Source organism: Indicator indicator, chromosome Z (genome assembly GCF_027791375.1).
Source record: "Indicator indicator isolate 239-I01 chromosome Z, UM_Iind_1.1, whole genome shotgun sequence".
NCBI classification, from domain to species: domain Eukaryota; kingdom Metazoa; phylum Chordata; class Aves; order Piciformes; family Indicatoridae; genus Indicator; species Indicator indicator.
This window is the reverse complement of record NC_072053.1, coordinates 38,775,808-38,800,162: the sequence shown is the minus strand read 5'-3', so window position 1 is coordinate 38,800,162 and position 24,355 is coordinate 38,775,808. Positions and strand designations below refer to the sequence as shown.

Here is a 24,355-nt window from a genome sequence, read left to right as displayed (position 1 = left end):
TGCCAGTGCCCAAGCCAAATGCACCACTTCCCCTATTTTTATCTTTTCTGGTATATAACACATTTAAGCTAGAAACTGCTCAGGAAGCTGCTGTTATGTTTCACTAAACGTTCTTCTAGGATTTGTTCCCTACTTCAGATGATTGAAGTTGTGGAGGAAGACACTATCCACAGGTTCAAAACCAGATCCAGACAAATTCACAGACAACTGGTCTCTACTGGTGATACTGAAAAAAACAGACAAGGATCCCATATCCAATTCTCTACTAAACAAGAAACTCGGTAACATTCTTTTCTATAAAGTAATGATTTTTTTCAAACCTCCTCCCTAAAGATTCATCGTGGCTGTGGTTTGTACTAGTTCACATCCTATCTAGATGTTAATTGATGTGGAAACTACTAGTTACCTTCAGAGAACTTGCTTCAGAGCACAAAAAGATAATGAGCCATCTTTTCTGTGCTCTATCTGCACCTGCAAAAACAGTCTGAAAGAAAACAGAGATTATAAACTCCTACCAAGTCTTTCCCTGTTCATGCTATTCTTTTTTTCAGACAGAGCACTTATATCAATATTAAATTATGAAGTAGGCTAAAATACAGTAAAATGCAGCTACCTTTTAATTTGAGCTAGCATCTACCACATGCTTGTTCAATTAAGCATTCAAATATAAAAAGAAATTTTATTTTCTAACAGTAACAAAACAAAGTTAGCAGAATAGATTTGCTTATGTACTGGAAATGGACCTACATAGAACTTTTTGAACCTCATCTCTAAACCAAAATTCAAATTAAGTTTTCTTCTGAGGAAATACAATGCACAAAAAGAAGTCTGGCCTACCATAAACATATTTCACATGGTCATCAGTGCTTTTAATAACATGCTGATACTTGCCCTAAGCAAGTATAGAATAAAGTTATAAAAGGATAACTTCCCTGCCTGGATGCTAGTGATATGCCACCATCTCTGTAACTAATTCTTCCAGAATCACAGAACATTTGAGGTTGGAAGGGACCTCCAGAGATCAGAGAGCCCAACCCCCCTGCCAAAGCAGGATCACCCAGGGTAGTCCACACAGGAATGCATCCAGGCAGGTTTTGAATATGTCCTGAGAGAGAGACTCCACAAGCTCTCTGGGCAGCCTGTTCCAGTGCTCTGTCACTGTAAAGAAGTTTCTCTTTATGTTGAGGAGAAATCTTCTATGTTCAAGCTTGTACCTGTTGTTCCTTGCCTTATTATTGTGTACCAAAAGAGACTGGCTCCCTCCACTTGACACCCACCCCTCAGATATTTATAGACTTTGATCAGATCCCCTCTCAGTCTTCTCTTCTCAAGACTAAAGAGCCCCAGGGCTCTCAGTCTCTATTCATAGGGGAGATATTCAAGTCCCCTAAGCATCCTCGTGGCTCTCTTGGATTCTCTCAAGCAGGTCTCTGTCTCTCTTGAACTGGGGAGCCCAAAACTGCACATAGTACTGCAGGTGTGGTCCCACCAGGGCAGAGTAGAGGGAGAGAAGAACTTTCCTAGACTGTGGGACACACTTTTCTTGATGCATCCCAGGATACCATTGGCTGCAAGGGCACATTGGTGTCCAATGGAGAACTTGCTTTCCACTAGGAGTCCAAGGTCTTTCTCCATAGTGCTGCTTTCCAGGCAGGCAGCCTCTCAGCTGTATTGGTGCCTGCTGTTATTCCTCCCCAGATGTAGGATCCTGCACTTGTCCTTACTGAAATTCATGAGATTTGCCTGCACCCAGCTCTCCAGCCTGTCCAGGTCATGTTGGATGGCTGCACAGCCTGACAGGTGTCAGCCAACACCCCCCCTCAGTCTTGTATCATCATTGAACTTGCTGGGGGTACTCTCAATCCCCTTATCCAGGTTGCTGATAAAGATATTGAACAAAAATGGACCCAGTACTGATCCCTCGCGAACACCACTGGACGCAGACCTCCAAGCTGACAAACCTCTGAACTCTGTTGTCGAGCCAGTCTTCAATCCATCTCACAGACTAACAGTGCAATTACTTCTAACAAGCAAAAACCACCCCAAAGTAGGGGAAAGACTCTACTTTATATAATTTTTTCCTATATTTTTAAAATTATTACTATTTATGAAATGACTTAATTCTGACTTTTTTTTTTAAAAGATCAAAACATCACTTTTACTGTTTGTCTTCTTCCCCTTCCCTCAGTTTCAATCACTCTGCCTTTCCTTTTGTACATGCTAAATTGTTTTTTCTTTCTTTTCCATTGCCTCTCCTTACTCTTTCTTCTTGCCCACATGGCTAAGTTAGGTTATTGTTTTTCCCACAAGAGCATTTCTCTGCTTACAGCTCAGTGACATGTACCATTTAAGATCCATTCCACCACTTAAGGTGTAAAAGACAGTACAATTACGTCTTTAATCTTCTACAGCAAATATTTCCTTGCAACTGTACATAGCACAGCACAAGCCTTATGATATGTTGTCTATATGTTCTCCCCCAGCAGCCACTGACATAGAAAGCAAAATGTAAAATCTGGGTCCCTGGGATTGCAATGCATGAAGAGGCAATTCTCTTGCCTGAACTCATATGAAACAACACACGCTTTGACTCCTTGGCACTACTCTCCCAGATAGCACATGGTCTTCTTACAAGCATGGCAACCAACAGAAAATTCTTCAAAGAAATTGCACCCTTTTTATGGGATGATCATTTTTTTGCTGTGTTACCCAGGGAAAGGGAAGCAGGAAGTACTTCAAAAGCAGATAGTACCCGCAACTGGCTGTACTTGATTCATTGCTTGTGCAAAGCCTGATGTGTTCCAGGGCCAAGGAGATGACAACTGTGTGCAGTAAGGTGGCAGAACCAGTCTGTCCTGTACACGTGTGCATTAAGTGAACCACTTCGAAAAATGTGTCATGGAAAACCATTATGCAATAGGTTCTGCACATCTCCAAAGCTGCAGATGTCTGGTAAACACTCGTTTATCAGAACCTGCCCTAGACCTAAAGTAAGTCTTTTTGCATATTACTGTTGATTCTGAAATGTTAACTACAGATTAAAGCAAATTATTTGCATGAGAACAACTACAGGACTACTACATATTTCTCCAAGTACTGTGCTGCAGTTCATGACACAAATTTGGAAATCATTAAGAAAAGAAATGCACATCCTGTTTAAACAAATTCCATAATCTCTGGGGTTATCTACACTAGCACACATGGGAAGTGTCATAGATTGTCCTACAGCTATTGTAAATTCATAAGAATGTACTGTCCTCTCAGCACCAACCTGAGCAACCAAATGTGGAGGCTATTTACAATTTTTCAGGGAGTGTGGGCTAAATCCTGAAGGCAGTACTGTTATGTGGGGTTAACACAATTCAGATCTTGAATTTGAAAACTTGGAACTCCTGAGTAGGAAAATGAGTATGATGAAAACGCAATTACTTGCTTTATGTCACTACCATTGTGAATTAGATGCTCTTCAGAACCTGCTTACATCCTATGATACTATACACCTCTACTTTCTTTACCTTCATTCACAAGTGAAAAAGCAGATGATTAAGGGGGTTGGACTAGACAGCCTTTGGAGTTCCCTTCCAACCCAAACCATTCTATGATTCATGAAGTAACTGAAGATAACACACAGACATGCCCAGTCCTTTTTCTCACTGTAACGCACGGTGTCAACTGGTGAGGAGTTCCACTCCGTAGTGCACATGACCCTGCCAAAAGAGCACATCACCTTCAGTGCCACTGACTGTGTTATGGGAATGATCCTTAGGAATGTACCATAAAGACAGTAAGAAAAGAAATCCAGCATGTATTTCTGGAGAATAAATCACCTGTTTCATAAAATTATCTGTTCTGAATTACACTATGTCCCTCTCTGAAAAATGTTGTGGTATTTATTTTTCCTGTTTTCACATAATTCTAGCATGTAGAAACTCCCCATCACAGGAGTTAGTGATTTTGGCTAATATTGATAGGCACTGGGGGAGTCATAGGAAATTTGCTTTGATATGGCATTGAAAGAATAAGAAATGTGGGCACATCTCAGCACTCAAACTTGCTATTATTTAATTACACTGTAGCAGCATGGGTTGTCCTGTTAAGCTCTACATGATTTCACATGAAGAACTAAAACACAATTACTTCTATCATATTGGGTCTTAATTGGATTATCTTTACAGCAGATGATTCAATGGACTGAAAAGGCTGAGAAACAAAATTCACTGATGACGTGAAATGCAATACAAAAATTTCTATGTAAACATGTCAAATTGCAGCACAGACAGGCAACACAGTCCAAGTTCTTTACCAATATTTTAGAAAACCCACTTTGTTTCACGGTCTCTTCAGAGTTTCTGTAATATCACTGGCTGTCTCTTAACTAAATACACTGACAGCAACACTAAAGTAAGAGTGTAGAAGAAATCGTCACTTACAATAATTCTTATAAACTTAGTATTTCAGGTTATAAACTAAACTCTGTACTATTTTTAATATTTTGTAATGTTATGCATTTTACTGTTTTACACTCTTCTTGACAATTAATATTCCTTTCAATTGTCAGGGGTTATGATCACAGGGCTGGGCTGGCCACTAGGTGAATGACAGATGCTCTCCTTTAACCCCTCTCCCCTCCCAAAAGGGGAAGTGAAAGAAAATAACAGAGAGACTTATGGATTGGAAAAGAAAACCAAAACAGCATTAAACAAACATATGTCAATATACGCAAAACCAGCATGGAACTTGACCCTCTTGATGGGAATTATATCAACATCACCACTGATGCTGTGGGCCAGCACTGGGTACATCCCAGACCCAGTGGCAGACGGTAACTGAATTCAGGAGCTGAATTCTGGAACTTGATTCAGGAACTCGTGGATTGGGATCAAAGGCCAAACACACAGAGTCCTCTTTGGATGCCAGCCACTGAAGAAGAGAGCCTGACCCTTGTGATCCCTCAGCTTCATACTGAATATGATGTATTCTATATGGAATAGAATACCTTGTTGGACAGTTTAGGGTCACCAGTCTTGCCCATTCCTCCCTCCAGGGGCAGCCTTTTCCTTTCTGTACTCCCAACGTGGTACACAAGATTTGGCAGTGACCTTTGTTTCTGCAGGAGCAACTATAAGCAAGAGCCTTTCTGTATACCAGTCCTCAGTGGCAACTATACACATTGAGCATTTTCACTTCTAGATGCAGACAGGGTCTGCAAAAATAGGCTGTTAACTTCAGAAAGTGCAGTTACTTAGAAGAGACTGAGTTTATAGTAAAATCACTGAATAAAATTAGTTCTGTTCTAAATCGAACCAGGACACTAATAAATATACTGATGTTAAATGGAAAAAATTGAGATTCTAGAAAACTGCAAGCAACTCCTGAGGTAGGATTTAGTCACTGGTGTATAACTGCATAGCAACTGATCTTAACTTTCTGGATGCTGGCATTGCCCAGACTACCAACTTGCTTACAAAGATACATGAAAAAAAGTTTCCAAGTCAAATCCTGGTCTGCTGAAAAATATTTAGTAGGATTGTATTAAAGGATGGTGTGCTCATTCCTTCACCATGGTGAGACCCCAACCCTTTGTCCTCTCTCTGATTAACCTGTTGAGGGTGCAGCAGTTGTAAATTCCTTCACACAAATGACAAATGGTCATCTGACTGAAGTGTGAGGAAAAGTTCAGGTGGATAGTGACTCCCTGTGATTGACCTTCAGGAATGAAGACAAGGTGAAGTACAAGCCAGAGATGGAAAAACCATCTCCTCCTGTGTGGGGTACTCCTCTTAGCAGATGTGAAGGCTGCTGCAACTGGCAAAGCCACATTACTCCTGCTACTTTCTGTGCATTTGCTGGAGAAAACTACAGTTTCCTCCCAGGAGTTATACAACCCACATTTCCTTACGGATTTACATGTGTCTTGGTAACAGCACCTGTTCTGTTGAGGAATACTATGTGAAACACATTAAGGCTTCAGGAAAAGTGAACTCAGACTGGAACACACTCCAAGAAGGACTGCAGGGTGGTGAAAAGAATAAGGGACCTACCTTCTGAAAAGAGAATAACTTGGTTTGTCCAATGTGACTACATTTAGACTGGAAATTGTAAGGCCTCCAACAATCAGACTGATGAACACAGCTTCCTAGGAGGACATACAGCTTTAAGAAGCCTATCCAGATTTAAAGGGGAGCATATGTTACAGAAGTTTATCTAAAATGGCATAAACTGAAGCAACAGTAGACTAGATGTAACAACCCAGGAGGTGTCTATTTCATATTTCTGTGTTTTACAGCAAAATAAAAACAAAACAGTAAATTACTCTTCTTTTGCAGACCTTTCTCACGACCCCCTTCATCTGTCACTTCTAAATCCGCAACTGTTCTCCTTCACCCTATCCATCTGTAACTGGGAAGACCTCTTTCACTATGGCCTCTCTCCTCTGCATGTCATCCAGACACATACCTACCATGGTTGCTTCCTCCATGTCTCCAGCATGATATATGGTCCAGACATGATATAGTGTTATATATAGAATATATATAGAATCCACAGATTCGATGCGGCTTTTGTTTAAAAAAAAATAGATTTGCAAACAGAGCAAGTGTCTGTGAGTACTCTTAGCACAAACATTATCTACCGATTGCAGTATATAAGAAGAAAATATCTTTATGTGTTATGATGTAAACAGAAAACAAAAAAAAATTTGTAGTTACGCTGTAGTATTTTTCATTACATAATATTAGTAAAAGAAAACAGTAAGTATTTTGCTGATATTAGTACTGGGAAAAATGTATTTCACTATATTTGAAGCTTTGTAGAGTGTAAATGGACTCATCCCTTACAATGCCCCCTTTATTTAAACTGTGGCTCTAGCCACAGTTTATATTAAAACAAGACACAACATATATTTACAAGTACTTTACATGTCAGAAGAGGGTTTCTTTGTTCAAAACAGCTCAAGACCAAAGAGGCACCATGCTTAACTGTAGTTATCATTGGTATCTTTTTTTGACTGGCTTTTTGTCTCAGAGCATTGTTGATCCTCAGTAGTATGTGGAAAAAACTCAGATTAAACTGTTAGCCATTCTGCATTTTACTTTCTGTCTTTATAATTTCTAAAAAGATCTCATCCTATACTGAACTATATGCATTATAACAACAAATAATATACAGATAAGTGTTACAACTGTCTGAAGAAGCATAAAAAGCCACATTATCTATGTCACTCTAAATCCCACCAGGGAAAAATCAGAATCTTCATTTAAATTTCCATGCTATCAGAGTTGATTCAGGGTGTCTGGTCTTCACTTGCTACAAATTTCAAATTATTAAAATGCTATGCTTCAGAATTCAAAAAAGGAGTGAGATGTTTGGTTTACACAACTATACTTCTATATTTGTTAAACTGAATTGCTAATAGTGTAAAATTGAGAGGGTATTAATTCCTTTGCTTCAGAATACTCCCTTTTATTTTTTTTTCCTGCTATGAAGAGCTCTGTTTTTACTAGTGCATTTCAAGAGGCAATCATCTGCTTCATTGTTTGTAATCTTCATACTACTGTGCAAACAGAAATGGTACTGAAGACCACCTAAACTAAGCTAAACGGCCACTTTTTTGGTAAAAGAACAAAGAAGTCTCACTCTATGTCCAGAATGAGATTTTTGTTTTTAAATTACACTTGCCACGGACGAAAACAACTTACTGGGAGAAACTGAAAGAATTTATAGGTTTATAAGGTTTAGAGGCTGCAGGCTTGTGATGGTTTGAAACTGTCTTTTTAATTTTTTCCTTGCAAAGTTCAAAACAGAGAAAGTGAAAGAGTGTAAATAAGTCACTATTGGGTGTAAGAAAGCAAAATACTGATTGTTCTAAACACTTCCATTGGATAGATAGAAATGTTTAAGAACTATTACCCAAAACAAAGTGGGCACTCTGCACATTCTGCGTTGTGCAGTGGGGGCAGTTGCTGGGCTGTCTGGCTGCTGTTTCTTCTTCTCTTCTGGCTGAAGATAACACACACTGACCCTGGCAGCTAAGTTAACAACTTTCTGCTTAACTAACTCTGCTTCTCTGTCCAGGGGGGTGTGGAGGGAAGCTCCTGGGAGAGGGAGGCCCCTTTGGGAGGGTCCCCTTGGGGGGAAGCAAAGGGAGATCGGTTGTGCTTTTTCTGTTGATTGTATATATTCGTAAATGTTGTGAATTTTGTATATTTGTACATATTCATTGCATTTCATCATAGATTTTAGACTCTGCTTGTAAATACAGCCTTCATTTGCTTCCAGACTGGGCTAGCCTGGTTACTTGTTGGTGGTGGTGGGGATTTCAGCTCACAGTGACATAAGGCTATATTGGCAAAACAAATTTCCAACCCTCAGGAGTACAGTGAGCTCCCTGGATTCAAGGTGGCCTTCTGCATATCAAGAGGCCATCACTAACTGTTCTGTTGTTGCTTTTGTCCTGTGAGACATCAATTCTTGTAAGAATGCACTGGTGGGCTTCCAGTAACAGTAGCATATACTGACACTGCCCTGACATAGATGAATTTTAAAGAAACTAGGGCTTTTAAAAACAGCTGTCAAATCTCTTCATATCAGGAAGGAAGCCCAGTCTTTCAGTTATCAGGTGTCAACATGATTGACAATTTGTGTCAAACACAGACCTGTGAACAAAAATGTATTCTTACAGGAGGGTATTACTAGTTACTACTTATTAGTAGGGAAGTATTACTAATAACTTGTATTACAATTAAAGAGAATAATATTTTGGCATACGCACTGCTGGAGCGACATCATAAAGTACCAAACAGAAACTCTAGTGGTTGCTGCATTCATAAAATCTTGGCAAATAGTTATAGAAGTATCATTCAAAGTTTCTGCAATGCTGGTGTCACAGATAGGAATGATGTATGTTTTAATCTCGCTCCCAGATGCAGGGGGGAGATCTGATGTCAGCCTCAATCTTCTGACAAGAACTGTAAAAACAAGGTGCCAAATTCTGCAGAGACTGAATAAACGTCATGTGAGAGGTGCAAAGATCAGATATTCAGGTATGGTGGAGATGTTGACCCACCCTCTCCTCTCTCAGCCACCGATTCCCGCAGCTCCGCGTGTCGCCAGCTACCCGGACACACAGTCCGCGGCTCTCCCGCGGCCACCTTGGACAGCTCCCGCCGCCCCGCCCCGCCGCTCCTGGCCCGCAAGGTTATGACGCCACAGCCCCATTTCTCTCTTGAATGGCGGTCTGCAGTGTAAATGCCGAGAGCGATGTATATGCAAGGAGGAGAATAAAAGCGGAAGTTAGTGGTGGAGTACAAAACCGCTCAGCACCGCCTCTTAGAGAAGCAGCACCTCTGAAAAACACCATTCATGGATGGCTGGAGAAAGAGATCTGCCATTCACAATCTCCGATTGGTAGTTACAGCATAGTGCATTTCTCCTGTCTTCCTCATTAGTATTTGAACCATACCACTATCCCACACATGTGCTGTTGGAAACAAACAAACAAAAACCCTGCAACAACCAACAGCTTCAGGCTTACAGGCAGGCTCACAGGCATCAGAAGTTCGGAATTTGTTTAGGCAATGACAGACACTCTGTTATGCAACAGCAACAAAAAAGTACTTGTAACCTGCAAATTTATGCAGATGGAATCCTTCAGAATCACGTTTCCCAACCACAGGACTATTACAAAAAGATAACAGTCTAACAAGCTTGAAAAATATAAATATAAAAAAAAAATTGTAACCAAATTATGTATGCTGAGTACACAAAAAGATCTCTGCTTTAGTATCTTGTGGTACTGCAACTCAAAGCCTGAAACCATCTGTTCTCAAATCACTTACACTTTAATTTCCCCTATAAGAAAAATGCTGTTCTGAAGAAGTGCCCACAACTACAAGCTCTCAGGCTATGACCTATAGACTAATGACTGAACAAGTATTTACACATCATCAGCCTTTTACCTTCATGACTGGTTTGGTTGCATTGCAGCTGTGACCTCTCAGAGACAATGTGACAATAAAAAATAGATGCTCAGTGAGAATCCTATGGAGTGTGACTTAAATTCTCATGTTGCAATAGTCTTTTGGAAACCTGTTTTAGGGTGCATAAATTTCAGGGATGTTTCTGGTTTGTTTCGATGGGAGTGTACAAACAGAAAGCAATATAGTTTTATTAAAGGCTGAAGAAGTACTTGAAGTAAACTGACTCTTAAATGGCTCGTTAGCTCAGCTGCTTTGGGTGTAGCAAGGCCAGCAAAGCAAAAAGACACAAGATATCCCTTCTTTCACAGTTACCTGCATGAAGCTGCTACACCCCTGCCCCTCTTGCCTGCTGTATGACAGAGTAGGCACAGATGAGGCCAAATCTCACGTCTGAGAGCTCACTGGTCAGCACAGATGATTCACTGTATGCCGTAAGTATGAACTAAGGGCTAAAGAACAATAAGCTTGCCTCTCAGGCCCATATTCAGGCAAATCTATTACTAAAATGATACAAACCACAAGCCTCATAACTAGCCTTTAGTCTGAAATTCAGTCAGTTTCAGAATTCAAACAGAAGTTCACTGATCTCTCCACAGCAGTTCAGTGATCTGAAGCATAATGTCTCTAAGGTAAGAAAACCAACCTTGAGTATTGAGTTTTGTTTTCTTTGAATAATACATACAGGTGTTTTCACTAAAAAGATGTGCCATTCTTAAGACATTTTGTCAACAGATTTTAAATAATCCCCTTATTCCCAGCTACTATCACAGAAATGCCAATGTTTTTGAAAATGTAAACTACAGGCATAATTGAATGCTTCAAATACAACACACAAAATAATTACTCTTGAGGAAGTGTTTAGAATTCTGAGGGGTGTCTGTTTCTGTCTTATCAGAGATGCACACAACAAGTAAGCAGAAAACCTTTCCAGCTTAGTAGGAGTACTAGTAAAAATAAACGTATCTTACTGGGATGCTAAACATGGCTCTAATAATGATGAGCAAAAATCATGATACCATTATGATAGTGCTGGCCTATCAGGCACTTTGCAGCACAGCTGGACAGTATATTTTCACAGCTTGCTGTATTTGATATTTCCAGTCCTCACTCACAAATTCTTTTCTGAAAAGTTTAAACACATCCAGCCTAAGTTGTTCTATGATTCTATGATTCTGTTTTCAAAATTATAAGTGATACTCTTCTGTTCATGAGAGCTAAACTGTTCCTCCAAACTAAGTAGATTAATAAACTTCAGAGCAACTTCCCAGCATATATTTAAAAAAAAAAGAGTAAATTCAATTATGAAGGGCTTGTGACTCCAGGTATATTACAAACATTCCTCAAGATGTATTAAAAACATAAAATACATTTCAACTGAGCCATCCTTACAAGGGCTTCACTGTTCTTGTGCAATTTATTTCACCCCCAAGAAATACTGAAAATACAGCAGATTCATAGTTACTTGCAAAATGTAGTTTGATCTTTAAGAATACTCTCTTTGACATATTATAAAGCTCCCCTGAGTTCTGGACTGTTAATTACAGTGTAGCAAGTAGAGAAGACAGGTACTTGGATGCCTGCCACTCCTTCACTGTGAATTCCCATTGTGTATGAGGGAGATTGGGGTCGAATTTTCCCCAGACTGCCAGGCTCTGTGGCTCTCGAGGAAATCTCATTTCAGCATTATCAACTCATAGGATTACATCATCCAGTTCAATTCCACCTACATTCATTTAACATAAGGAAAGGGGAATATTTCTAACTGCTTCTGTAACTGGAAAGTATGTCAACCTACAGAAGAGTATCTCAAAAAACAGATGGAAAACCAATCGTGCACACAAAACAACAAACAGATACACACATACTCCTCCAGCTGCATAGCAAGATTTTCAAAGTGGGTCTTTAGCACTCAGTATACAGAACTCACAAAAATCCACTTAGGTGAAAAAGAACTGAGATCTTTCAAATACAGAACTCATGGAGGAAAACACAGATGTGTTCTTAAGCCCACTTCTGACCACAGCTTATAGATGGGTGGAATTCCAACAGACTAATTCTCTCCTGAACAAAATAGGTATGTTCCAGCCAAAACTCAGCTCAGCAATAAAATATCTGGAAGACACCCATCAAACAGCTAATGAAGTACTTAAAGCAGCACTTCTCTACAGGAACAATAATGTGAAGGATGCTCTCCTTGCTTGGCATCAGAATAATTGCCAAAACAAAAAGGGTGTATGACTAGGACCTATGTCCTATGGAAAAGTCCCTTTGGCCCAGTCTTTTGACAGCTTTGCTTGGCCCTTTTCACATCTGTTCTTAATAAGATAGCATTCAATTCATTTCTCCTTCAGAAACTTGTTGGCAAACAAGAGGAAAAAATCCCCCTATGTTTACAGTGACACCTCTGAAAAACTGAAAGCTGAGCTGCATTGACAAACTTTTCCAGTGGCATTGCTCGTGTACGCCATCACAAGCGTCCCAAAGCCACTCTCTTGCCCAGCAACCTTCACCTCAGCGGGACTCCAACCTGCAGACTAACCGCAGGCGGCTCGAGTTTCCCACGTTACCCCGTGTCACTCCCAACCCAGCATGCCACCCCCTCGAGGTGTGCGAATGAGGCCCGGGGCACTGCGTGCCACAGGTCGGCCGAGGAGACCTGCCGCGTCCATGCACGAAGCGCTCACAGTCATCCGGTGCGCTCGCAGGCTTTTCACCACACGGTTTTACCCCGCTAATTAACCAGACCTTTGTCACACAGGCTGGAGGGATACATGCTAACGGAAGGCCCGGCTCAGGGAGACCCGGGCACCCCATATGCCGGCACTCTGCTACCGACCCTGGGAGCCCAGGCCGGCGGGGGCTGCCGTTTACCCACACGAAACCCCGCTTTGGACTGGCAGCCGCGGCACCATGCTACTGCGGACCTGGTCCGCAGCTACGCGACGCCCCGGCCCCTGAGCCGCTCAGCAGGCCTGTGAGACTCCGGGGAAGGGCAGCCGGGCCCCCCTCGCTCGGCGTTAGGGCCGTTATCCTTCCTCGGCACTGGCGCGGGGGTCTGCGCCGGCAATGCGACGGTTAGGGCCGCAATGTGCGCGACAAGGCCGGGCAGGGGGCGGCGGTGCCATGCCCCCTTCCCTGCCGCCTGGCTTTCCTCTCACTCACCCAGCAGCACGGCGGCGACCGTGCTGAGCAGGAGCCAGTTCTTCTTCAGGAAGCCTGAGCACCCGCATCCTTTTCTGCCCGCCTTCGCCATAGCGGAGAACAGCGGCTGCCACAGAGGGGGCGACGGATCTGGGGCGCTCCGCTCCACGCCGTGCCGTGCCGAGCCCAATAGTACCGCACCGGCCGCTTGCGCGCTCACAGAGGGGAGGCGAAGACGTTGCACCACACCTGGCAACGGGAGAGCCCGCCCCTCGGCCTGCCGCCCGCCCCTCGGCCTTCCCGCCTGACCTCGGCCGGTCTGCAAAGCCGCCGCCCTCTGCCTCTCTGCCTACCCCTAGCTGTGCTGTTTCGCCGTCTGCCTGTCTGCCCGGCTAGTCCGCGGGGTGAGACGCGGTTGTTGCTGGCCTTTCATCCATGCTCGCCGGGGCTATGCATGGAGCACAGCGTCCTCTTGGGGACGGCACGGCCTCCATCGCCTGGCTGTCGGGGCCGCTGCCCAGAGCTCTTCACTTCTCCGAAGCACTAGCTCCGGCCCGCAGGGCAGAGCAAGAGGAGGAAGGGGAGAATGGCTGGTGGACCTTGCAAAAGATTCATGATTTTCGTCTGTCGCTGGTAGGGTGCCGAGAGACACGCAGCCAGCGCGCATACATACACGCACCCCTCCCGAGCCTAACAATCCACATGCCAGAGGACTTGTTCCATGGCATGGCCTGTGTTGAAACAATGCATACTAGGCAATCTCCATGCTCTCTGCAAGGGGATGTAGGAGGCCTACGCCTCCAGGCAGAAAAGTTGGTCCTAGGTGTTTGTGGCTGCTGAAAGCAACCACTGGCTGTGCTGGAAATAATCTCTGGATAAATTCTAAATTGAAATATTCAGCGTGGTGTGAAAATTGGGGGTAGAGAGCACGGAAATGGCTTGTAAGATTTTCCTACTGGGGTTTGTCCTGGGAAGCTTAAATACCAAAATTATGAAGAAGCATTTATTTACCTGTGCAACTCCTTGACAATGGTCTCCTACCTCCTCCCCAACCATAAGAATGGTTAGTGTGTATAACATGCAGACCCAGTTCTCTGTGGGATTATGGTAGGGTTTTCAATGTCTGCTTATAAACTTGTTTATGATTTTCAAACTTTGAGATCAACTGGTAAATGTAAGAAAGAAAAAAAAAGTAAAAAAGAAAGACATTGCGTTACTGAATGATATAAAGGAGAATGCAGAATGGAAGTTTAATTTACCTTATTTAATTTCATTTTAGACCATTTGTTCCAGAACATACACTAGTGAAGTTTGCATGATTTCTGTCTGTGATGACTAAGGCCTAAGGTAGATCAGCAAAAATTGCAGTTGAAACCTTATCACGTTTCCTCTTCACGTGAATCTGGATATTCTGTGTGACAGCTTGGGGAAAGAGAAAAATATATACTTGCTGAGTCAAGGAAGAATACTGAAATCCACCTGGATGAGAAGCAATAGCCATCATCTAGCCCAAATGTTAAAACCTGGAGCCAGCTGCATGAATTTATATAGAGATTCTTAAAAAAAAAGTCTTATTTTTCAACTCTGTTGAGCAACTGCAGTAATTTGTCTGTATCTGTCACCATCAGGAAAATTTAATTAAAAAAATAAAAGGAAGCATAGTGGTAGGAAGCAAATGAGTAAGTATATTAGTTTAATTAAATCATAAAAGGTTCTAGACCACTTAAAAGGAAAATTGGCATACGTGGTAATGTTATAAAATCACAGAAAAGGCAACCCAAGAAGAGCTAATGCAAAGAAACAGTAAGAAACTTGACTATGACTTCGGTACAGAAATGTGGCAATGTATGAGTGTCATTGAAGAGGAAGAAAAATGTACGTAAGGTTTCAGCATGGGTAGGACCAGACTTACCTGTACAGAAGAGCTCTGCCCTTGGTTCTCACAGCCGCAGAGTCTAACTTTTTATGTTTTTTATTTCCTCCCATAAATACTGGGAATCTCAGATGTTCCTTTCAGTAAGTGAAAGGTCTGATTTGTTCCAGGAGGTGGGGAGGTGGTGTCTCTCTGGACAGTGGCAGTAAAATCAGTTGCAAGACAACTTCAGACTTTAGGCCTTCCTTCTGTTTTCTGGCTATCCACTTTCTTATGTATCCTTTCTTACAACTTACTTTGCATTTCTTTTGATCTCATTTGGTGAGCCAGAGGAATAACTGCAATACAATGGTCCCTGCAAACTAGCTAAAATCAAGTCAGGGTTTACTTCTTCCATGGAGTTTCCATGGTTTGTGTGTTTTTCCTAGTGCTTTAAGTATCCTTTTTCTCACATTAACAATTCCATAGTACCTCTTTCTGGGAGAGCTACAATTGCCTGCAGCATTCTTAACACAAAAAATGCCCTTTTACTGGTATAAAGCAATGTGATTGTAGCTAATACACGCCTTCCTGGAGATTGTAGTATCTTTAGTTGTGCAACCTTAGAAGAAACACAATACAGTTATGCTATGTAAGTTTTGAGGGCTATAGAGATATCTTATTTCCATATTCTGCAACAGTAGAATAATAGATATTGAATTGCATGGAAGATCTCTACATATTTTTTATTTCCTGTCAAAGTACAATGTTTCTGCTTTTCTGTCCCTAAATTTATTTTTTTTAAAGAAAAGCAGGCTAAAATTCTAAAATTCTTGACTTTTTTTCTTAATAATTTGACTTGCTTTTTTCACTTCAAATATAATTCTATGGTATGACCTTGAAAAAAAAGAAGTTGGTAACTGGTTGCATCCATGGAAACTTAAAGCAGCCTTTTACAAAAGACTTGGGCAGGTGGAAGAGAAATATTTTAAACATCTTGATGAGCAAACTGTTTTTAATTCGATCTTTCTGTTATAGAATGACAGGATTTGGCTTTGATCCTGGACATAGAGTCAAGCTCTACAGTCTGGCAGTTTCTCTATGGGGAGCTATTAAAAAAAGAAAAAAGTAATAAAAGCGTCCCCACTAAAATGGAAAAGAATTAAAGGTAGCCCAAGCCCATGGATCATTCTTGAAATGTTGAAGTTACTTTAAAAATGAACTCTGCTATGGAAAGACCAAAAGAACTAATACTTTGTGAGACTCACTGCCTGTATGCTAACAAGCACAGCTTCCTGAGTAAAGAAAAATCTAAATTCTGTTTATTTTTAGCTTTGTGTGATTTCAAGACATCCTGGAAATTAATAGGATGCATGTATGAAAAAATGTCAATATACTTAATGTGTACAGATAACAGGAATACATTCTTTAGCTGTATTGCTCACCATTACAAAATTCACAGAATCACAGAATTGTCAAGGTTGGTAGGGACCTCAAAGATCATCCAGTTCCAACCCCCCCACCACCAGGGGCAGGGACACCACACGTGAGATCAGGTTGCTCAGAGCCCCATCCAGCCTTAAAAACTTCCAGGGATGGGGCTTGTACCACCTCCCTGTTCCAGTGTCCAGTTCTCAGAGTAGATCATGGGTAACATTGTATGCAAGGAATTTTTTTTTTCCATTTGAGGATTTTATTTAGTTAGTTAATGAAACATACAGATGAATCAGTCTTGCAAGTGAACATTTATCTGGGAAAAAGTGAGACATGGTTATACGTATATTTTTTTTTCTTGAAGGCTAACATAGTCTAGGTTACTTTGTTGTAAGCTGAGGATCATATATAAATACATAAATAACTAGTATATTGAGAAGTTATTACCATGTGGTGACCTGGTATATATGTAGCCCTGTGTTTCAATATTCATTTCCAATAGTAGAACTGTCTAAACATTTAAAGTCAATTACTTTGGAACATGGCAGTTTCATAGGCTAAGAATATTTTCAGCTTTCTGTGTGTTTTCAACTTTCTTTGGGTGTTTCAGGGCTGAGATATTCAGCATTGTCCAACAGGAATATGTAGTACAGCAGTGTATTGCACTGTGTAGCGAGTGAGAGCTTACCTCTTCATATTCCTGAGAAAATACCTTCAAAGACTGTAGTTAAAAGAGGAGAAAACAACTGAGTTTTAGTCCTTTAACTTTTTCTACATAGGTCAGCCTATTATCATCTGCATAAGCTTTGGTGACAGTTGATTTGATCCATAGAAAACTAATTAAGTGCCTATTCGTCATAATTTATGGTGACCATAATAAATCACATCAGAGAGAATTGCTGAAATTGTTGGTATTACATGTTTTTAAATGCTTTGATAAAACAGCAGCATTTAGAGATTTCAAAAACTCAAGTGCTAATAAGCTACCTAGAATGCAGACACTGCTTTCATGGCAGTAATATCTTTGCACATGGAGACCTGTTTAATGTAGGTTAGATTTAAGCTACCAGATCTGTTAGTTATCTAATCCAAACAATTTTAAAGGCATATCTATTTCTGTTTCAGCAACTGGTTCTGAATACACAGATGGATCCTTGTTATCTACTTACAACTTCTGGTAGCTGCTTTATCTTCTGTGTACATAGGATTTTCTACTGTCTTACCAAAACCACTCTAAGTCATCCTTCTTTGTATTTTTCTCATCTGATTTTTTTTCTGAGTTGTTGAGTTATTGGTCAAAATGCATTCTGTGGCCTAAAATTGACAAGAGGAGGATTTTTTTTCTTTTGTTTCCTATTCTTCTTTTACATTAAATTCAATCCTGTGGCAGATCAGTGGGACTTTAAAAATGTATTTGAGGCAATGGTCTCACAGCTGGAAGGAGGATGACAGCTGATAAATGGTGCTTTTAATTGCTTGTTTGTAGCCCTCTCTTGCTGGGTACTTTTTCCTGAAAAAAACCCACCAGTTTTGTTCAATCTTATCTAAACATTAGTGTTTTATCAGCCATTTTTCACTGTGAGATCAGAAGAAATCAGCTGTGTCCAACTAACATAAAAGAGTAATGATAGAAACATGTTGGAATTCCTTGACAATGGTGCACCTGTTATATTTTTAAAACATGGATCTGGAACACTATGTTCTAGATAATTTCCGGTTTTTTCTAAGTTGTGTTCCTCGTCCCAGTGGAAGACTGTGAATATTGTCACAGTTTTTGATGAAAGGTGGATGAGACTGTACCCATGTGATAATTACAGGAATTCCTATTAATGGAAACACTTTGAATTTTTTCCTTCTTTTTATGTAGAGTAAACATTTTATATAATGCTTACATGTTTTCCTTTTATGTTGTTAGAAGATTGGCAAGCAGAGTGGGAAGCTGGTATAAAAGTGTTTCACAGATTGATATTCAAATGGTAGCTATGTTCTATATACAGAAGGTGGAAGGAAAGCCATGCTCTGAAAGTCATCAAAGCAGACACATTTTACAAGTTCCATGGTTCTCATTTGCCTAAAAAGTATGATGGCATAGCTGTGAAGTGATCATGAGGCAACAGCTACCTACATCTAGGTGTATATAGTGGTAATGGTTTTAAACATGGTTCTTCCTTTTTCTTGATTGTTCAGCTAATTAAGTGTCCATGAAAAGAGACCAACACAACTGCAGTTTTCTTCTTAATTACACAAAATTTCAAGGGTGAAAAAGAATATCATGTATTTCTCACAGCACCATTCTTTAAGAGTTTGTTTGAGAATGAGTGCTGGTAGTAATAGGAAATTAATCCATTTTGCATGATGACTAAAAATCTCCGAGTTTCTGCAAAGCATTTATAAATGCCTGGCAGAAGTGAGGTTTATGTGGAAGGATGATCTCCTCATGGACAAACTTGTATTCAGTAACCAATTTTTAAATGTTCATAGAAATTCATTAAGGTGCTGTCCTCAACTGATGGATAGGTCCAGATGTGAGTAAGATAGGGTCAAACAGAAAATATAAATACATCTGCAGTCTGGAATACTGGCAGACCTTTTGATTTTTGTAATACTTGTCACCTAGTGATTCAGAAATGTACACTGCTTAAGCCAAGTGACATAATAGGAGTTTGAACTGGACCCAATACGGTTCCAACAGTTTTGTTCCATAGAACAGGCATAACTGTTTGCAGATGTGATTTGCTCTTGGCTGTTGCAAAGGAAGAAAGATATATAATATTGCTCTTTGGCACACCAGTACCTATGAGGCACTTCCACGTCACAGCAAGACCACTGGCATCCAACCTTCGGGACCATGTGAGAAATCTGTGTTCTCGTTGTACTGGAAATCAGTTATTATCATATCAGTGGTAACAGTATGTTTAACAAATAATGTTTTATTAGTATAATAATAAATTGTTCCCCAAATTAAGATGATAATATGGCCTTGCTGTTTTATCTCCATAATGTGAAAGCGTACATGCATTAATACAAGGGGACAGTGAACAAAAGGCACAGTACAGGATAATACTCTACTGTTGCTCCAGCAGTTCTGCATAATGACTCATTATGTCATAAATCATACACATAGCTACTCTAATACCTATGTAATTGTAAAGTTATTGATTCTTGCAGACAGTTGCTCTTAACTACTCTTCACAAGTGGCATAAATGGAATTGGAGGGCTCTGTTCACCCACACACCATTTGGAAGCTTAGTTTAACGAAGACAAAACAAAGCAGAAATCTTTCTTGACAGAAGATAATGATAGCAAATGACAAAATTATTTTGAAGCTCAGGTCTCTTGGTAACACATTGAAATAGTTGAGTGGGTGAACACTAATTTGGAGAACATTAAGCAAGTTCGAGGAAGTGGGTTAACTCACATCCCAAAGACCTTGGGGGATGAAGTGGAGAAAGGCATTCAGAATTAATTGCTATCCAACTCTCAAAAACACAGGAGCATGATACGACCTTCTGCCCTAGTTCAAGAACATGAAAATGCTCAGAGTCCTTGGCATCCCTTCTAGACAGAGTTAAACAATCATTGTATTGCAAATTTTTCACTAGAGCTTTATCACAAGGCTTTATTGCAAGCTGTGGCTAAGCCTCAGATTTTTTTTAGTTGCCTGAGCACATGAGAATATTAACCCAAAAGTGTGTAAAGAGGAAAATATATAAGAAAAATATAATGGTAATGCACTGTAAATGCTCTAAAAGTAGCAGAAGTCATCTTTCACAATTTAAAAATGTCTCATCCTTAATTCAGCCTCACCATTTTCTAGGGAATGACTCATGATTTTTTAACACTTTGGTTAGCAGTCCTCTTCTGTAGATGACTGGAAAACTGAAGTTATACTTGACAGTTTTATTTTGTAGACTGTAAAGTCTATGGGATCGGGAGATCATTTAAGGTTGTATTAAAGAACTGCTTTTTCTAACAGTCCTGCTCTACAGCTGACTGTTGGGGCACTTTCAGAACTTTAATAATAATAATAATAATAACAACAACAATAGCAATCTTTAAATAATAATCACAAGAAGGCCATTTGCAGTGGCCTCTATGCCCCAAATACCTTACCTAGACAGTGTAAGAAATTAGAGAGTGGGATAGAAAACTCTAATTCTTGAAACGATTTTGCAGATAGTATTTGTCTTTAAAAGTGATAATAACATTCTTTTCTGTCAGGCAGTCTGGGCTGAAGTATGGAGGAAAATATGAAACTTGAATTGCTGTTGGGATAGACAAGTACTGACTGATGGAAGAGGTCAGGAAATGAGAACATGAAGGTAGATTTGGAGAATAAAAAAGGAGAGTTGCTGGATTTATTCAGGAATACTGGACTTCTAGTCTCTACTGGTAATACCACGCCACAGTTCAATGTATATCTTTACTTTTGCCTGGGAGATTATATATATATATACATATATATATATATATATGTCTGATTACAGCTGACAGAAAAGTGGGAGATTTGGGAGAATTGTATAATTAGGTTCTGACAATTAAGTTATGCAGCATACTCAGTACTAGGCTTGATGCTGTGGTTACTATGGATCTTCAAAATAAGCACAGTTGAAATAAAAGGTGTTGTACTGAAACTGTGCCATTAAGTCATACTTAGTTATCTTTTTCAGAAAAACTGGGAAACAAAGTATGTCTAGAAGAATTAGTAAAATTAAAAACATGTAAAGTGTTACCTGGCAGTTAAAATCACGCAGGAATTAGAAACAGCCTCCCAATCTAATAGGGCTACAGGAGTGGAAAATAGTCTGTTTTTCTTTTCTTGTGTTACTGGGGCAAATATATTGGGGAAGATCTGAACCTTTGACATTTCCTCATTAAAAATATTTTTGTGACCTTTTCTTATCTCATGACTGATATTCATATATATTACACTTCCGCTGTATACTACGGGGCACCAGAGTATGACTGTGAAGCTGTGGGGAACAGCACATGGCAGAAGAAAAGAAACTGGACAAGAAGCAGCAGATCAGCTTCTCTGTCTTAAGAAAACACTCCTGCCCTCCTCTAAAGACTTCCTTCCATCCACCCTCCCTTAACTATGAAGGATTGCTGATGGAAGATAAACCTTCCCTTTACTGTTTTCATTGTGCATCCTTTCTCCCTGCTTTCAAACTTATCTGAGAACAACAGAATTTCTTCAAGAGCTAGAAAATGAAAGACATCAAAGAATTTAGCACCCCAGGAAGAACAGGGTGATCGCCATGTGTTAGTATGTCTTCAGAAATTTAGGTGAAGACATGACTGACAAATTACAGCCCTCCTTGAGTGGTAATGAAATGTGCAGGAGCAGCTGTGGCTCTAAGAAAATAACTGATATTAGAAAATTTCCCATGGTTTGGAGGCAATAGTGTTTTGAGACTTGAAGTTTAGTCATGGGGCATTGGTTCAGCTGCACTGGAAGTCCTAGGCCAAATTTCTGTGGGTGCAGGAAAGCCTTAAGTGGTCTCAGTGCATCACCTGCAGAAAAAGCCTGCTAGGATCAAGAAAGGAAAATGGATATGGAGGAGCCAGGTGAACGCTCAGTTGGCTTTGTAAGTGAATATTCCACACAGCTGTTAGTATACAAGAGACTGTGGCAGTGCAAATTATGCAAGCAGTTTGTACAGTGGTATGGTCGTTGTTTCAGTATGTCATGCAAGGGCTATTGTTGATAGTGATTCACAGGATTTACGGGATGCACGGGACTTAAATGCCATTCTTAGAGTCTATGTAACTATGTCAGTCCCATTTATCCTTTCTGATTCTTCAGTTCTTAGGCCTGTGAAATGAGGATGGACCTCATGCTAGTAAGGGAACAGTGCTGTATTGGAGGTAAGAATTTCTAGTTTATTTGTTACAGTATTCAAAGAAGACTTGAGGCTTTGCCTTAGGGCTTTAGTCTACCTGGTAATTAGCTTCTAAGAAATCTTTTAATTAGAGATAAGTAAACTCCAAAGTTGGAAATAGAAAGAAAAGCATAAGAAATTATCTTTTTCATTTTTTAAGTGTTAAAATATTAGGGTTTTTACATCGTGTTGTAATGTAAATGCTGCTGGACTTGAAGCTGCTAACTTTTCCAGCCAGACAGAAACTTCTAATCACCAGCTGCAAGTAGAACTTCAACCTGTGCTTTTAGTTTAGATTAAGTTTATTCATAACAGTTTATTTTCACCATTCTCACAGAAATCTCCTGTGAGAATAAACCTATCTTTCTGACAATGGCATTTAGAGAGGCAAAACATTCTGAGAAGTAGCAATGGACATTGTCATCCAAGAGGACATAAAGTCTTTTCATGCATCAGGACTGAACTATAGTACAGCAACTGTGTATGGTAAGGTTTTCAACTGACTGAAATGTGTAAGTATTTTAACAAGTTTACAGTTTAATTTGTCCTGTGCTAGCAAAAGACTGTGTGAAAACTGTGTGAAAATGAACCCACAGTGCTGCTCAATGTCAGCATTCAGAAGCCCACAGAAGGCAGCCCCTTCCCATGACAGCAGCAGAAAGCATTCAAGAAGCTCCTTGCAGATTTTCCTTTATGTGTATATAAATTCACACGTATGTATCTGTATATGTGTGTGTGTGTATGCTGCAATGAACACTGAATTGTCCCTCACTCTCCCCACATGTGCCCAGTTTGTGAGAAGACCCCAGCATGTCCCCATACTTTTGTTCTTTTTTCACTTGCTAAAGAATGGAGGAAGACCAGATGTAGGTTTGCTTCAGCATTTTCATAGAGGTGTCTCCATCTCTCCAGGTTTTCTGGATCTGGTGACCACATCAAGATAGGACCATGGTAGAAGTCTCTCATATTTACACACAACCACCCATTATAAAGGTGTGAAATATGTTCTTTGTCAAAGCAGCAGCCACATCACGTGAATCATATTGTGTAGTCCTCACAAGTTTGGCTGGTACTGAGGAATGCCTTTTCATCTAATGTGTCTTTAGGGCATTCCAGTTGCATGATCTAAAGAAATCCTGATTAAATGCTGCTATTTTCAGATTGAGGCCATCTGTTTTCTTTAAATAAATTACATTCTGCATTACAAAAGCAAATTTAATGTCAGGAATAGAGCCTGTTGTATCATTTAATTGCCTAGTCTCAAATTTTGCAAATTTGAAGTTCAAACTGTAGCTTCTAGGCTTGGCAGATCTCCACTCACTGCTTGGTGCTTGTGGGTGCGATGAGGTCAAGGATGGTCTCCTTGTCCCTGTCAAATCCCTTCACAGCTTTGTACAAGGCCTCTGCATCCTGGTTTGTTCAGTAAAATGACTTTCAAGACTCACTTAGTTTTCAGATCCAGTGGCAGGGACAGAATATGGGATTTCTAAGCATATTTGCAGAGAGAAAAATTGAATCTGCTGCACACAAAGAATCAAATAAGTTCTGAAGATCTGTATGCCAACATTACTTGTTAAAGTATACTAAATGGGCAATTTACAAGAACCTATCTCTTAATTAAATGTCTACTAGCTGGAATAAACAGTATGTATGTATGTATGTACGTATTTATGTTTTTCTCAGTTTCAAAAAGAAACCATTAAATATCTAAGGCCAATTTTTGGGAAAGAGGTTTGCAAATAATGGTTTAAATTAGATGTCACTTCAAGTGTGATGTTAGAAGTTTGTTATGGAAGTTTTCCTGAATTCTGGAAGAAAAGGAACTGAACATAAAATAGAGGGAGTTGAGGCAAACCAATGCATTCCTGTGAATCATCCAACCACAGGGACTTGTGGACTTCAGAATGCATAGCCTGCATGTGTCATCCAAGACATAGGAAGATTAGTCCATAGCAGCACAATTGATAATATTGAAGCCTTTGTTTCCCCATCTGCTACAAGACAGACTATTTATTCCTTCAATACATGTTGCAAATGAGATAAATGTTTTGGGTGAGAGTAAGTC

General features: G+C 40.1%; 1 protein-coding gene across 1 annotated transcript in view; it reads right to left on the bottom strand.

Moving 5' to 3' along the window:
- SLC1A1 (solute carrier family 1 member 1) overlaps positions 1-13,230 on the bottom strand; it is a 54,512-nt gene extending 41,282 nt beyond the window's left edge. Inside the window, exon 1 of the mRNA XM_054398184.1 lies at positions 13,140-13,230. Coding sequence (XP_054254159.1) covers positions 13,140-13,230 — 91 coding nt within the window. The remainder of the gene's footprint in view (positions 1-13,139) is intronic.
- Positions 13,231-24,355: the final 11,125 nt, after the last annotated feature.